This window comes from Nansenia antarctica, assembly GCF_963989245.1.
Source record: "Nansenia antarctica genome assembly, chromosome: 16".
NCBI lineage: Eukaryota > Metazoa > Chordata > Actinopteri > Argentiniformes > Microstomatidae > Nansenia > Nansenia antarctica.
The window spans coordinates 20613549-20630966 of NC_137686.1; the positions used below are offsets into that span (position 1 = coordinate 20613549).

At 43.1% G+C, this 17418-nt stretch overlaps 1 protein-coding gene across 1 annotated transcript; it reads right to left on the reverse strand.

Moving 5' to 3' along the window:
- Positions 1-580: 580 nt before the first annotated feature.
- cc2d1b (coiled-coil and C2 domain containing 1B) lies at positions 581-12369 on the reverse strand. Its single transcript, XM_080547010.1, has 27 exons — positions 12254-12369; positions 11614-11743; positions 11032-11170; positions 10797-10900; positions 10591-10698; positions 10317-10454; positions 9870-10124; positions 9704-9710; positions 9383-9501; positions 8724-8802; positions 7560-7652; positions 7237-7391; positions 7035-7107; positions 6623-6774; positions 6366-6495; positions 5898-6070; positions 5592-5717; positions 5413-5471; positions 5115-5231; positions 4810-4883; positions 4602-4660; positions 4378-4429; positions 4126-4225; positions 3700-3790; positions 3368-3490; positions 3105-3156; positions 581-3025 (listed from the first exon to the last, which is right to left on the reverse strand). The coding sequence occupies exons 2-26, from the start codon at positions 11674-11676 to the stop codon at positions 3145-3147; spliced, it is 2601 nt and encodes an 866-aa protein (XP_080403136.1). The 5' UTR covers positions 11677-11743; positions 12254-12369; the 3' UTR covers positions 581-3025; positions 3105-3144.
- Positions 12370-17418: the final 5049 nt, after the last annotated feature.

The following is a 17418-nucleotide window of genomic DNA, read 5'->3' on the forward strand; positions in this document are numbered from 1 at the left end:
GTGTTCTTATTTTAATTTTTGAGTGGAGGGTATTCCATCAAGGTCGCTAAAGGAAAATCCAGGCTTATTTTGATAAGTCTCATGATTTGATAAGCCTGGATTTTTCTTTAGCGGCAGTGATGGAATACCCCCCCCCCCCCCCCCCCCCCCGATCTGTCTAAATTGTTGTCGCTGCAGTTGGCAATTTGGCAGAGATCCTGTATCAAAATTCTATCTACTGTCGGCCTCTGACATTAGTGAAATGTTACATTTCTTCATATTTAATATCGGCTGTGAAATCACAAAATACATTATATCAAAAACAACAGTGATGGCCATTTGTGGTCTTGTCAAGTGTTTTATTTTAATAAAACAATATGCCTATGATCATTGCAACAGAGATAATTTGCAGCACCATAACAGACAATCACATATGATATGATAATATGAATATCTGCAGAAGAGCCAATGCATTGACAGACTGCATTAGTGTGTCAATTCAAGTAAAGCTATTAAAGATAGTCAACCATTTAGACAATAAAACATTTTGGTATTGAGGACCTACCAGGGTAAGAATCGGGGCGTGCTTTAACAAGACTGTATGAGGTTATACTGGGGCATCATGAGGCGACTGCTATGGCTGGAAAAGATGACGACGGTTATTGGAGGACTTCACCCTTCCTGTTCTACCTGAGTTGGTATTGTTCATCACTGTGTTAGTCCTCTCCTGTGTGCAGGTCAGCTCTCTGGAGAGAAGCTTGCATCATTCTCCTACAACAGTGTGGCTTCTTTACACACATCTGTGACATGAAGATGAGGCATCCTACGGATTTTGTCTTACAATATGAGGCAGATCGAGATGCGTGTTCCTCCTTGTTTTCCATGACTTGTCTTTGGCATTATTTTTGGTGTGCAATACCTTATATCCAAAAGGTGCAATTGTTTTTATTGATAGTAGCATTTTTTTTTAATTCAATTATAACAGACTACCAGAACTCTTAACACTGCATGCATACAGAAACAAACAAGCTTGCCATGGTGAAGAGAGCAAATCAATGTTGCATTTTGACAATATTTTTTCTGTTCTGTGGAAAACTAAAATCCATTCATACAATCCTGAAAGTGGCTGGGTTTTCAGAAAATGCTGTTTTTTTTATTTTAACATTGAGATCAATCAAAAAGAAATGATATGAAATGAAAAGCCAAAAACCCTGTACATCTTTTTTTCTTTATTGTACACTACAAATGTCAATAAAAGCAGTCTTTATCAAAAACTGTAGTATATGTATAATAAAACTTATAGAAAAGTGAAACGCATGCTTCGTTTTTTGCCCAAAACACATTGTTAACTGATATTGATTGACTGTGGCCCAGGGCCTGTTACAATATACGGTCAAAAGTCTCTTTTCAGGGTAAACATTCCTACACAAACATGTATCAGAGCTGAGGACAGCAAGCACATTTTGACGAGAAAGAAAATGTGTGAGTATGTAATATGTAATGGTTCAACAGATTGAATAGTAACAGGCCTTTCCAGTTCACTTAAGCCCAATGGTTAGTGAACAAGTGCTCGCATCAGGGAGAGGAGGGAAATGTAGTTTGACAGTATTAGCCCTTACCTGTTGGTTTATACAGTTAGATGAAAAAGATGAGCAAAATAATCTGAATAAACTACATATAAATTATGGGACTGTGATGACGATAATACAGATGTCAGTTGAATGATTTCTTGGCAGTACTTCATAGTTATATGAACTGGGGATGGGGCCAATTTGCTCAGACTTCTATCCATTATGGCTTTCCGTAATCATTTCCAGGAGACTTCACCTACCTTTATCCTTTGACAATATACTTTATATACTTTCATACTGTACAACTTTGACTTGAACAAATATGCACAATTAACTAACCCTAACCGCTAAAAGGTCAGTTCAGCTCAACTCACTTATATTCCAATGTGCACAGCTGATCGCTATACAGTGTGTAAACTTGTGACTTTATTGAACACAAGAGACAACTTCAAAAGATAAGTGACTATTATTTTCTAGCAATGTGCAGTAGCAACCACATCTCATGTGGTGAGAGTATATTTAAGATGACAGTAAGATAACATCCATATTAATCAGAACAAAGTGACACGTGCCACAAACTTGGCTTGAACCTTATGGAACCTTTAAATTATTATATTTCACTGTGTATAGTACCTTTGACCAGACAGTTGGTCAATGGCGTACGCATGTCAAGCTACAGTATTAGATATCTGTGAAGGTGCCATGTCCGCCTGAGCCTCAGTGTACCCCCTCTGCCCTTGAAATTAAACTAACCAACACTCAAACAGTCCTGGAAACAACATTGAACAACAACCTTTAGAACTTTCCATTTTTCAATCACACATTATTATCAGTTAACAGTATGGCAGCTAAAAGGCAATTCAAATAACGCAGGATCTTCCAGCAACAGTGATTACTTTGGTATTAGTGCATAGGTGTAATATAAACTATGTCATCGAGGGCAGCAGGATCAGGTTAGCGTACATTGAGTCCCCTCATATAAGGGAAGGCCACACTAGCATTCTCTCAGACCGAGACCCTTTCAATACTTTCAAAATGCATCCTCCCTTCCTGGAAGTGATCACTGACCTTACATGATTGGATTGGTCAAAGCAAGCTTTTGACTGCACTGCTTTCACCAATCAAGTCATGTCAAATGGGTGATTTCTTCGAGTAAGGACGCATTTTGAGAGTATCCAAAAAAGGGCCCTTTCTCAGAGAAAGGGGAGGGAGGCTGATCGTCACTGGAGGTGTCACTGTTTCCTCCATGGCAACGACACATCTCCTCCTATAGAGGGCGCTGTGTGAAAAGGGGCTCCGTGTCTTTCGGCGTGCAAAACCTTCAAAATAAAAGACCCACGTGGGACTATGTCAGACCGACAGGGCCTGGAAGACTCCACAGGCCAGCCACGACACCAAACTGTCATCCTCCTCTAAATCCTCTCTTCCTTCTCTCGTCTTCATCTCAGAGTGCTTTTTGAGTGAGTGCTTTTCATCTGTAAGACAAAAGAGTCATTGAGTTTTGCAGCATTTCATTCCCAACAAAAGTAGGTTGGGGAAGAAATGACTACATACCCAGTTAGAGTGTTCTGACCTTTCCCGTTAGCAGCATCAGTTAGAGAAGAATCTGGAGGGGAAAATCAGAGTCAAAGATTAATAGTCAGAAAGGTAGATCCAATGAATACAGCCCATCAGTCAGTCTCTTCTAATGATATTGTCTCTGCCAGTAGTATTGATGCTGCAGCTACTACTTCTAGTAGAACAGATTTTATGTGTTTATCCTTTGCATTAAAGCATTAGTCTCATTCAGATAAAAACTTTTTTTTTTTTTTTTTTACCTGTGACTGGTCTAGGACTAGCCAGCGCTCTGTGGTGCTCTGCAGGTCTTGTCCACTAAGAGGCTCTCTGAGACGGACCCTCACCTCCACGCGACCCCCTGTAGGCTTTCGACCATCCATAACCTGGAAACAAACACAGAGAGAGAGACAGAGACAGAGACAGAGACACACACACACACACACACACACACACACACACACACACACACACACACAGTGTGTTAGTACAGTAAAGTTAGTACACCCATAGTGTAAGTTAGTACACCCACAGCATAACAGAGTAGTGGTATAATATCCTACATGGAGGAATCTTTTCACCATCTGAGCCTCACCTCTATGATCTCCCGTACTTCGCTCTCCGTCTGTAGTTTCTCCAGCTTCAGGTGGGCCGTCCCGACAGGCTTGTCGCTCCGCAGGAAGCCACTGTCACATGACACCCAACCATGACATCAACACACTGGGTACACAACGGTACACAACAACCTCAAGGGTCTAAACTGACTGGCTCCCTCTTCTGGCCTCTTCTCCCCCCTTCATCTTACTGTTCTGAAAACACAGGCTAGGTGAAAGTCATATGGAGGACAACTTTAACCCTAGCCTTTCACCTGGCCTAGCCTTTCACCTGGCCTAGCCTTTCACCTGGCCTAGCCTTTCACCTGGCCTAGCCTTTCACCTGGCCACTTTAGACTATTGAAATGCACCCCAGTCCCCTCAGGCCAGACACATATCCTCCACCTTTACAGAAGGACTGGACTCACCCCTTGTGCAGCACCTCCAGTTTGAGGCCTTTAGACTGCACCACCCTCATGAAGCCTCTGTGTTTCCGGTTGATGGACAGCGTGAAGCTCTGGTTGTACTCTAGAGTCATAGAGACACAAAGCATACATCACAACATTACAGCTACTGTGCACACACAAACTAGCACACCAGTGGAGACTGTGTGATGCATAAACAGCCAGTCGGAGGCAAAAATAGACCAATGGATGTCCATAAGACTTCTATGCTCTCACCTGGGGAGTTGGTGTTTTTGATGACAGCAGTTTTGTGTTTCTGCGGTTGCTCCTAGGATGGAACACAGAAGGAAACGTTACCTCAGCTGGCGATGGCTTGACTGAGCTGCAGTAGCTTTGATTGGAAGGCTGTCTAGATTTTTCACGAGACCTGACAACACCTGAGACCTGACAACACAGTTAACAGGAAATAGGGGGAGGGGGCACCGTTTTAGCCCACTTACCGTACTGGGGTAGGGGAAGTCAAACTTGACATACGCGTCCAGGTCATTTGTTTGTATACCTGAGGAAGGAAGAGCACAGGGAGGTATAATCTGCTAGGTACGACCGTTGAGGTGTAATATTACTAGCATCTGGCTGGTACAAAGGTAGGATATGAAGGGTTGTGGGTATTCATGTGGGTATGAAGAGATGAAGAGATGCCAATGTTACCTTGAGGAGCAGGCAGGTTCATCCCCCTCACTACGACCACTACCATCTCAGTGCTACTGAGCTCTGGAAATATCCTGGAGGAAGAGAAGAGACAGAGAGGGTGGTGGTCAGATACAGTCTACAGGAAGGAAAGAAAGGGTGGGGGGGGGATAGGGAGAACAAGAGAGGGTGTGTGTGTGAGAGTGTGAGAGAGAGAGAGAGAGAGAGAGAGAGAGAGAGAGAGAGAGAGAGTCTCTTAGGTAGAGGCCTTTTAGGTTCACACAATACAAGGGACAGGCCTAATCCTTCGATAGTCTCCTGCCAACCTGACAGTGTTGTAGGTCCTCTGCTCAAAGTGATGTTTGGGGGGATCCAACCCCTTAGACTGAGACAGCTTCAAGACCTCCAGACTCTTCTTACAGCTGGCCGCCAACTTCTCAAACCTGACAAAACACACAAGGAACATCACCACCGGGACAACACTCAACTCTACAACTAGAACAGGGCGTTAAAAGTGTGTGTTAGTTCAGGGTGCGGTAGTTTGCGTTTGTTTGTGTACTGTAACTCGCGGTGGGGTTGAGCGATTTCATATGCAGGCTGGATGCAGTATGTGGAGGGGCTTACTTGGTGGTCTCTGTGATGTTACCCAGGTGGGTGAACTGCTTGGTGTAAGTCATGCATTTCTGAAGAGGAGGGGAAAGAAGACAGTCATCTATTAGTAAAAGAAAAGTGCAGTTAGTGCAGTAAGTCATTAAGACACCATCACCACCGTCACCCTGTAACAACCAGATGTTCCACAGAACCTCATACTGCTCCTTCAGGATCTTGGCGAGTTGCGTGTAAACCTCCTCGGCCCTCTCTGAGATCTGGACGTCACTGTGGTGTACCAGGATGAAGTCCTCGTCTTCGTCACCAGGGGGCGATGGTACCTAGAACACAGCAGAGAGGTTTTAGAGTTCTCTCTCCAGTCATTTCAGTAGGGTTGATTAGTCAATTGGCCAACCAACCCTCTATGTTACATCGAGCCCCTACCCACTAGGCACTAATGAAAATGTGATGATTGAATATGGAGAAATTAACAACAGCTGCTGTCACGTCAGGGTGCTGACCTTGCTAATGTCCACCGTCTTGCCGCTGCGAGCGGCCTCGATCATGGGGTCGAAGCCCCTGGCGGCCCGCAGGAAGCTCTTGGCCTGCTCCATGTCGTTCTTCTGCTTGGCCTGCAGGGCTGCCTTCATGTACTGCTTCTTACGGCCTTCCAGGAAGTCCAGCTGCTGTACCACTACAGAAGGAGAAGGGGGGGGGGTCACAGGGAAATGAGATTGACAGCTGTAGTTGTAAATGTTGGAAAATGAGGATCATTTTGTTGTCTGATCAGAGGACAATGCTGCTTGTCAGATTTTTGTGCATGGTGACGGTAGGTGTCATGTCAGAGCAGTGATCAAGTTGACCTCTCTTATCTCAGTCTATTGTTGGGTACACTGCTGTTGGGTACACTACTGTTGACTACACTACTGTTGAGTACTACTGTTGAGTACACTACTGTTGGGTACACTACTGGAGATATCCAGACTGACCTGTGGGGGAAAGGCCCTCTTTCTGGGATGTCCTGTCTGGGGAGGGTGAGGGGGTTCTCTTGGGCCCCTGTGCTGAGGGGGGGACAGCCAGCATGGGCTTCTTTGGCTTCTGTGGAACAGGAGGCTTGCTCTGTAAAGACACACAGTCACTACTCTATTAACATCACACCACTAAACACGTGTTACTAGACGGTCAAAAACAGCAGAACATGACCACATGATGGTTGTTCATTCAGGGTTGAAACAGCCCAACCCACCTCCTCCTCCTGCTCTTTCTCTCCATCTTTCTCCTCTTCCTCCTCCCCCGCCTCTGTGGTTTCCTCAGAGGCCAGCTTATTGGCTGCCTCCAGCACAGCAGCGAATCCCTCCTCAGCTCCGGCCGCCTTCTGGCCCGGGATTGGAGGAAACCCTGTGGGACCAGGACAGCAGCATCGTGGGCACCATCTCTTCAACTTACTAGCGTATATATAGCTAACTATTTTGTTAGTTAGTTAACTAACTTGTAACAACAGTTAGAACTACCACACTTACAGTATCACTACAATATGACATACATAACAATATGGCATACATAACAATATGGCATACATAACAATATGGCATACATTACAATATGACATACATAACTATGACATAGATAACAATATTAAGGGCTCCACAGGTTCGTACCTGGGGGGACCGGTAGCTCATCAAAGTTGACTGCTTTTCCTGCCTTATGAGCACGGATGGCACTCTGGTATTGCTGTGGAGGGAAGGTCAAAGGTCAAAGGTTATTTGGAGCTGAACATGTCATGACTATTTTACTACTACTTTTATGGAAACATAATGGATGGGTAAATGGAGGGGTAACATGGCTAGGCCTGGGGCTCACCTTGGCGATGCGGTCGTGCATACGGGCCTTGCGGTCGTCCCCGCTGGCCTTGGCCTGGGCGCAGGCCTCCAGGTACTTGGCTCTCCTCTGCTCCAGGGCCTCCAGGACGTCCTTGGGCTGGGCAGGGGCCTCAGGGGCTGCGGAGCCCGCTGGGGCTGGAGGATTAGAGAGCATCCTAAATAAATCTCAAAGCTCATCTTACTGTTGATAGAATCATTTAGATCCTGATTTAGACATGATGACTCTTGGTTGAGAGAGAGAAGTAGGGGAAGACACACAAATATAAAGTCGCTAGGCAACGGGAATGTTGTTTAATGTTTCACCTGGGTCTGTGGAGGCAGGGGAGGTGACGTTGGTAGTTTTCCCCGGGGCGGACTCCTTCACTGGGACAGATGAACTCAAGCTCTGCCTCCCACCTAACGACAGAGAAACAGCATCACACACCGATTTCTACCACACAAGACCTAAAGCCAGACATCGACCAGAAATCAAATAGGTACACATTTTTTTTTTTTAAACCTTCAAGTATATACAATATCATGAAATGTATTTCAATTAAGAATAGGTACAATGTAATATACGTGCCATTAGAATTAATGGTTGTGCTTGCATTTAGTTTGTTTTGTGTTTGTTGCTATGTGCAGGGATTGATCCATGGATTAGGATGGTGTGTGAATGGTGTCTCAGGGTGAGGAGAGTTCTACTTCGTGTGTACACATCATTCGTTCACATCATGTCTGAGTAACCTCAACCAGAACCTGACCAGTATAGTTATGACCTGAAACAACCCTTATTTTTGACTTTATTATGTATACTACTTTTTTACATGTACTCAGTGTGTGTGTGTGTGTGTGTGTGTGTGTGTGTGTGTGTGTGTGTGTGTGTGTGTGTGTGTGAGTGTGTGTGTGTGTGTGTGTGTGTGTGTGAGTGTGTGTGTGTTCATGCAGCCACATGTTTACTATAATCAAAGCCATTCCTCATTAGTAATAATGAGGGTTTCTTAATCTCATAAAAGATTTATGTTATAATAACACAGAGAAATGTGAGTGTGTGCCAATAGTATTTTTGTGTCCACGTACGACGTACATGCATATATATCGAAGCACAAGCATGTGTTTTTGTACAATGTTCTGTACAATAAATTGTACAATAGTTGTACAGTTGAATGTCTGCTTGTTATTACTAAAACCAATAGTATTTGAATGCAATTATGCAATTATGTGATATGATAAAGAGTAGAAACATTTATATAGCCTTACAACCGGCCCTTTGAGGGCAACCATAATGCTGATGTGGCCCGGGATGAAATTGAGTTTGACACCCCTGTGCTATGGTGTTAATTCTATAAAGTGACTGATGTCACTATTACTTAATACCTGGCGGAAAACATGGGTAAAAATCCAAAGCCATTTTACGTACTGCCCGTTTGAAATCGAAAACATAGTAACAGCTGAGACAACAACCGACCACCTTCTATCAGCCCTTACCCTCTGCTGGGGATGGAGGCAGGCCACTCAGGTCCACTGCCTGGCCCTTCTCCAACGCTTCGATCACCGCCTCAAACCTCTGCACCGAAATAAAACATCATCATCATAATGGCGGTCTTTGTTTTCTTCCTACATGGTTGGCATGCTTCAGATAGCTCAGGCAACTCTGGGGTAAACAAGGCAGGCAGCCAACCAGAGACAGACAGAGGAACTCAAACATCAGGTTAACGAGCTTAATGTTGTTCAGCCTCCTGTCACATTCCAAAGACTCTCCGTACATTCAGTAGAGAAGAGTAGAGAACTACAGTTATTGTGCAAACTGAAATATATCAGGAAGGACTATGTGATATACCACACTACTTGGTGACCTCTGATACAGTATACATATAAAGCTGAGGGACTTCATGTTAGATTACTGATCCAGTGTTCTGGAGCAAAACAAAGACATATACGGTACATGGCACGAAAGAAAACTATGTTTCTATTGTTTATTATAACGAAAACAACCTACACCGCTTGCAATTCCTGTAAAAGTATATAAATAATCTGAATAATCATTCTGAAAAAAATTGGTGGTCATTCGTCATAATTTGCACATTTGACTCCCCCACACACAACACAAACCCTCCATAAGGTATTCCATTGTTTTCCCCATTTACCTTGCTAGTCCTTATGCACCGCTTGGCTTGGTCCATGTCTCCTTGCTGCTTGGCTCTGAGTGCTGCACTCTTGTACTCTTTCTGCCGTTCCAAAAGCATTGCCTTGGTGGCCCCGCCCACTGTGGGTTTGAGAGAGAGGGAGAGAGAGAGAGAGACACACACACACACACACACACACACAATGAATGCTTCACACATCCAGGGACATAGTACACTCCATATCTACAGAAGGGAAAACGGCCAGGTCTGACCGGCTTATTATAAATGGATAAAGACAAGTCATAAATATGAGAAATTAAATAGCTGCATAGGGAGAGGCACTGTTGCACTGCAATAAAAAGGCACCTGTCACCAACGTAACAGCTCTGATGATTGGCTGATGAATCTGTGCCAACTCAAGCTGGCATTTAGACTCACTTGTAGTAGACAGGCCAGCCGCCTCCTCCTCCTCCTCCTCCTCCTCCTCCCCCCCCTCCCCCTCCTCTGCAGTGGGCTGGCTGCTCACAGTGGCCAGGGAGGCGTAGGAGGTCCTGAGCTCCTCCTCACTGCTAGGCTCTGCCTGAGGGGAGACGGGCGGCGTCAACGTAGCAGCCTCCGGCTCCGCCAGCTGGTCTGGAGGTGTTGTTACAGGAGCAGCGGGCTGCGGGGGGGCACCAGGGTCCCCGCAGGCAACAGGTGGGGGGATACCTGCCTCGTCCACCGTCCGCCCCTTTTTCACTGAGGTTAGCATGGACTCCAGAGTCTGCAGAGAAACATAAAGTCATAGGGGGCAGGGACATTCAGAACATCCTTCCTTGTACTGCAAGTAACTTGTGTGGAACATCACAGAAATCTTGCTATTCTGTGAGTATTTTTCAGTACATGAATGTAATCGACCCCTTAAATTTGAGGTACACGTGAATCTGTAGAGATCCATAACGGTAACGTCGCCAACCTTCAGGCCCCTGTCGTATCTCCGGGCTTTAGACGACTCCCCTGATGCCTTGGCGTTCTTTATGGCAGTCTTGTACATGGCTATTCTCTCCTCCAGGGTGTGCTGGAGACTTCCTGGAGCAGAAGCGACCCCTGCTTCCTGGAGTTAGGAATAAGAACATGGTTTTGTCCTCAGCATGCATACACACGATACCTAACCCTAACCCACCTGAGGCTGAGAGTTGTTACTGAATGTTATCGAAAGTGTGTATAGGCAGAAGAGATGTGTAATGTACCTGCAATGGTGATTCCGGTGTTCCTGCTTCAGACGGGTTAACTGAGACAGGGGAGGCTGCTACAGCATCCTCTACTTCCTCCTCACCCACCACTTCTTGCAGCTCCGCCTAGTAAGACAGGCATAACGCAAGAATTCAAAACACCTACCCACATTTTCCATAAGTGAGGAGGTATGAAAATGAATTTAGCTGCCACAAACAGTTACCAATAAGTCTTCATCATCTTCCAGGTCGTCGTCGTCGTCCTCATCATCATAGTCTCTCATACATTCCTCTGCCATTCTTGCTATATCTTCCATTGGCAAGGGGGCTAAAAAGGGACATCATCAAATATCAAATAATTCACTGATATACAAATGTGTGAAACAGACCGAATTCATTGGAAATTGGGCAGGAGGAAGTCTATCCTTCGAACCACCAAATAACAGCTCACACACTCACTCCTGGCTTTCGGTTTTGGCTTCCCGCCCGCAGGTCTGCTCCCTGTGATGGCAGCTAACTCAGCCTCTAGGTCAGGGTCGTCCAGGTTTTGATCCATACCCAGCATCTCTTCCGGGTTGAAGTCTAAAAATAAACCCATCTGAAACAAGGGAAACAGTTAAGACACTTCGTGTCAAGAAGTTGCTTGCCACATCACATTCACAGCTCCAGTGATTCCGTGTCCTTTAGGGGCAGTGGTTCTCAAACCTCTCCTGAGTCCTCGGGGGGAGATAAGATGTTTGAGAACCAGTGCTTCATCAGGGTCCATAACAAACCGTGAGTTTAGAATGATAAGGTTCTATCTCCGTTTAGGGCAGTTCAGAGATATTGAGCGTCAAAGTTTTTACATTCCATTATGTTTTATGAGATGGAACCTTTGTATTTGATGAATTACTAACTCAAAAATGTCAACATTTTAAAAATAACACCACACAGGCATTAATAAACACCTAATGGATCAGATTATGTAAAAAAAAAAAAATCCATTTAGACAAAAATGGAGATAGAACCTTATAATTCTAACGTCAGGAAACGTCCACCTACCTGCTTGGCTGCAGCAGCCCCCTGGCCCTTGGTCACTGGTCGCTTATTCTTCTTACCAAACATGATGTCGCTTGTCTCTCCCTCAAGCCAAGCGACAGACAGCACGAATCAGATGCAACTCGTCGCTTATCTGAATGGAAGAGAAACAGAAACATAGACCCAAGAATAAGTATTCGCTTCTATGCTAACTCGTGACGTTAGAATTATAAGGTTCTATCTCAATTTTTGTCAAAATTTAGTTTTTTACATAATCTGATCCATTAGGTGTTGATTAATGCCTGTGTGGTGTTATTTTTTAAAATGTTGACATTTCTGAGTTAGTAATTCATAAAATACAAAGGTTCCATCTCACAAAACATAATGGAATGTAAAAACTTTGATGCTCAATATCTCTGAACTGCCCTAAACGGAGATAGAACCTTATCATTCTAAACGGAGATAGAACCTCATCATTCTAAACTCACGAACTGTCAACAATTGTGTGAGGTCATGTAAACAACCCAAACAAAGCTAGTATATTAGCTAGCCTAGAGAGAGAGGGGCTTCCGAAAAGCAACAGTAACTTTACAGCCAAGCCTATCTATCACGGCTTTAGTCATGGATATTGTTGGCTTTAGTGATCACTACTATCGCTACTTACCGCCAGTGGTGCCTAGCGAAGGATATTAGCCTAGCTTAGACGATTCTATTACCTCGTAGCACAAACTACTTGCTAGCAAACAGCGTCGAATGTTAACGTTAGCCACAATGTTTTGACACTTGGGTGTCTGCTCGAGAGTCACTCGTGCGTCATGTCTGCGCATGTCTGCTCGAGTCATTCGTGCGTAATGTTTGCGCAGGCGGCAGAGCCTTGACTTTGGAGAGTTTTGACCGCGGCAGAGCCTGCCTGGCGGGTTGCGTTCCAGAAGTCAACACTATCAGACAATGAAGACGTGTTGACAAGACTCTAGTCTTATTTTGTATATTGTTGTGAGCCAGAACCATTACATTTAATGGTTGAACCCATCTGAAATAAGGGGTTCTTTTACTATTCTGGTAGAAAGAGCAGGGGATATCACTTGGATGAGTGACGAGCGAGAATTCTGTCTACACCACATAATAATACCGTTTGACTTCTCTAACACACCGTTGACTTCTGTAGGCCAATCATGGCCCTTCTTCTTTTTATTTGATTGGCGGTTGGCAACCAGCTTAAGGTGCATTACCGCCACCTACTGGACTGTGTGGCGCATTACCACCCCCTACCGGACTGTGTGGAACGTTAGCTTGACAGGTGGAAAATTGTAAATGAAATAAATAAACAAAATGGTGGGGAGGGGTAGGGGGGAAAATGTAAATGAAAGAAATAAACAAAATGGTGGGGAGGGGTAGGGTTAAATCCTACCTATCAATCCTGTTTCTTTCAGATATTTAATTACCTGGTTATTTACTGTATCTGTGTAAAGTAAGTTCCCTACAGTAAACCTTAACTTAGCTTTCTGAATTGCTGCTTTCAGGAGCTTTCTCTGTTCTTCATATTTTCCACATTCCAGCAGCACATGCTGAACAGATTCCGGGTTATTGCAGTGTGCACAAATGCCGTTTGGGTGTTTTCCTATTCTGTAAAGTGTGTCATTCAACCCAGTATGACCTATCCTGAGCCGGGATATCACTGTCTCTTCTTTCCGGTTCCTGCCCATCCTACTTCCTATTCCGACTTTCTTTTGAATGTTAAACAAATGCCTTCCTGTTTCATTTCTGTTCCAGTTTTCTTGCCATAGTTCCTGCATGTGTTTGTTAATGATTGATTTTACCTCAGCTTTACTAAGTGGAATATCCATTTCTATTGATTCTGATTTAAGTGACTGCTTAGCTAATATATCCGCATCTTCATTTCCTTCTACCCCTACATGAGCAGGAACCCAAACAAAGCAAACAGTGATATCCATACTATATATTACATAAATTAAATGATGGATCTTGAAAACAATATCCTGTCTGCATGATTTCAACGATCTGATACTTGACAGTGCTGCCCAACTGTCAGAGGCAATGAGTGCATTACTAACCCTATTCTCTACCAACCATTCTAATGCTGTCAATATTGCTAGGAGCTCCACTGTGTACACTGATAAATGATCAGTGGTTCTTTTTTTAATTCCTGTTTTATACTGTGGGAAGAATACTGCAGCTCCTGTACGTCCTGTCTCTGGGTCTTTTGAGCCATCTGTAAAAATTAAGAACTTGCCTGTATAGTGCTGACCAATATAGTTTTGTACCACATTCCCAGGATGTGCATGTTTGGACTTCTTTCGTAGTTCTTGCTGTATATCTAAATCTACTAATGGATTCACATATAACCAGGGTGGAATAATTGAGTGCGGGATTACTGGACTATACCGTAATTTATCTAAATCGTACCTTTTTGCTATTGTATTCCCTATCCATCCAAAACTCATATAATGTGTCTTATTATGCTCCCAACAATCTTGTACAATAGACCTAGTTGGATGTGAACTATTCTGACCTTGGAGATTAACCCAGTAAGCTAACAATAGTTTAATTCTGCGTATCCACAGTGGCTGTTCCCCAACTTCAACTTGTATTGCTGCTACTGGGGATGTTTTAAAAGCTCCACTACATATTCTAAGTCCTTGTGATTGTTGCACATCCAACTTTTTAAGATGGCTTACTGCTGCTGACATGTATCCTAAACATCCATAATCTAGAGAAGCCCTCATCAAAGCCTGATACACATTAAACAATGCTGCTCTGCTTGCTCCCCAATCTCTCCCTGACAGGCATCTTAACAGGTTATTGACCTTTTTACATTTATCTTTTACTTTATCCGTGTGCTGTTTCCAGGTCAACTTTTCATCAAATAAAACACCAAGGAATCTAATTACATGAACCTGTTCTAAAGTATGCCCATATAATTTCAATGACACTTCTCTCGATCGTTTAGAAAAAACTATTACCTGTGTTTTAGGTATAGATAATTTGAACCCCCACTCATTTGCCCATTGTTCCACCTTCTCAATTGCAATCTGCATTTTCTTCTCTATGTATCTCAGATTCCGCCCCCTTATCCACAAGGTCCCGTCATCTGCATACAAAGACTTCCCTATTCCTTTTTCTACTTGTTCAAAGATGTCATTAATCATGACATTGAATAATACTGGACTACAAACACTCCCCTGTGGAGTCCCATTCTCAACCCTGTATTCCTTTGAATGTTCTGTCCCTACCCTTATCTGTATTGTCCTGCCAAAAAGAAAATCTAACACCCAGTTATATAACCTACCATCTACCCCCAGTTTACTTAATTTGATTAGCAATCCTTCCTTCCACAACATATCATAAGCTTTCTCAACATCGAAAAAGACAGCTAACACCATTTCTTTGTTAGTTTGAGCTTTCCTAATTTCTGACTCAAGACGTAAAATGGAATCCATAGTATTTCTTCCTCTACGGAACCCACTTTGAAAAGGAGAGAACAACTCTTTACTTTCTAAATAGTATGTTAGCCTTTCTGTGATCATTCGCTCCATAGTTTTCCCTAACTGTGATGTAAGTGCTATTGGTCTGTAGCTTGATGGATCTGATGGGTCTTTACCTGGTTTTAAAATAGGTACAATGATTGAGTGTTTCCATTTGTTTGGAATTTTACCTGATTCCCACACTTTATTAAACAACTTTAATACTACATATAATGCATGATCCTTCATATGAGCTAACATACTATAGCAAATACCATCCTTCCCTGGTGATGATTGCCTCCTCACATTTACAGCCCTTTTTAATTCAAGCAATGTAAAAGGTAAATCTAAACTATCCCTTGTTGCACTCTTCTTTACATTAACATCTATATTCTGAGCAAGAATTGTATCCCTACGGGTGTCTAGCATTTACTGTTAAATTACCTGAACTGTGAACTTTCACGAGTGTTTCTGCCAGAAGTTCTGCCTTATCTTTATTACTGACTGCTGATTTATTGCTACCTGTCAACACTGGTATTACATAATTCCTTTTAATTCCACTCATTCTTCGGATCATTCCCCATATATCAGACAGCTTAGTCTCCCTTCCTATCGTATTACAATATTTCCTCCAGTATGTCCGTTTAGCTGTTTTTATAGTTTTCCTAACTACTGCTTGTGCCCTTTTATATTGAATTAATGATTCCAGAGAATGATGTTTTTTCAACTGTCTAAATGAACTATTCCTATGCTTAACTGCTTGCCAACACTCTTTATCCCACCAAGGTACATTCTTCCTATCTTTACACCCTTTACTCATCGGTATTGTTTCCTGTACTGACTCTATAATGGCTGACACCAACTTCTCATTAAACTCATCCACATCTAATATTTCCTCTCTAAGTAACGGTTCAACCTTGACCCAACTAATTTGCTGAAAGTTCTCCCAGTCAGCTTTATCCAACTTCCATCTCGGTATCTTAATGTCCTCTTCTTGATTTACTTCTACTCCAAGCATAATACTTATAGGGTAATGATCACTCCCCACTGTAGACTCCCTTAACACTTCCCAATTTGTAATACCTGCAATTCCCATTGAAGCCAGTGTTAAATCTATTGCACTCTCCTTATTTTGAGCACTATTATATCTAGTACCTCTCCCATCGTTCATACACACCAATCCCTTATCCTCTATAAATTCCTCTATAATTAAACCATTTGCATCTGTTCTTTCACCCCCCCACAATGCACTGTGTGCATTAAAGTCCCCACACCATATCACTTTACCCTGTGCTTGTGCACCCACCATATCTAATGTGTCATGACATAATCTTTTACATGGATTATAATAGTTCACTATTACAAACTCATCTTTCCCTGTCCAAATTTTCACCACTATTGACTCATGTTCTTTCCCCAAGTTAATTACTTTGAATATTGTCCCATTTTTAACAAATGTAGCCACACCACCACCATTCCCATTCTTCCAATCATTCCGAATACCTACATAACCCTGTATTACAAAATCCCATTGCGGTCTCAACCATGTTTCCTGTATACATATTACATTAGGTTTCTTTTGTAAGTCTACAACAAATTTTTTAAATTCCTGCCCATTAGAAATCAAACTCCTTGCATTCCATTGGAGGATAGTTAATACCATTATTATATGTCTGAACATGTCTTTGATTGAGATGATTCCTCGACACTACTAGTACCTGGTTCATTAAGCGCATCTACTACATCTCCCCACTCCATCCCTTGCGCATTTAAGTACTTTCTGGCAGACTTAACTATAATCTTAATTCTATCTGTTCTACTATGTATTTGGGCAGCTCCATTGATAACATCAGCAATAAAAAGCACAAAATCAATTTTCTTTACAATCAATGTGTCATCCTGACTTTTTCCACACGGCGCTGTAGGCCTACTTTCTCCTCCCTTCATGTTATTCCCTTCCTTTGCCACAATAACTGGTTTGGGGATTTGCTTAACTGCTTCTGCATAAGACAGCCCTTGCTCAGCTTTAACCTTTTGAACTTCTCTCATGCGTTTGAATACCTCACACCCCCCATATGCTGCACTGTGATTGCCACCACAATTACAACATTTTTGATTTGCCCCCTCCCTGCATTCCTCATATTTGTGTTCTCCTCCACATTTACTGCATCTTATCTTCCCTTTGCACACTGCCGCTATATGCCCGAATCTTTGACACTTGTAGCACCGTAACGGGGGAGGTATGTACACCTTCACTTCGTAGCTCATATAGCCAATGAACACTCTCTCTGGGAGGCGTTCTTCCTCAAAAGTAAGCAAAATTGATAGACTATCGCAAAGAATCCCA

What these genes read in the sequence shown, in the direction of transcription:
- cc2d1b (XM_080547010.1), bottom strand. Translation starts at nt 11,676, where the DNA reads ATGTTTGGTAAGAAGAATAAGCGACCAGTGACCAAGGGCCAGGGGGCT. An exon ending in GGGCTGCTGCAGCCAAGCAG is followed by an intron (nt 11,171 to 11,613) that starts GTAGGTGGACGT and finishes CCCTTGTTTCAG; the next exon opens with ATGGGTTTATTTTTAGACTT. An exon ending in GCCAAAACCGAAAGCCAGGA is followed by an intron (nt 10,901 to 11,031) that starts GTGAGTGTGTGA and finishes GTCCCTTTTTAG; the next exon opens with CCCCCTTGCCAATGGAAGAT.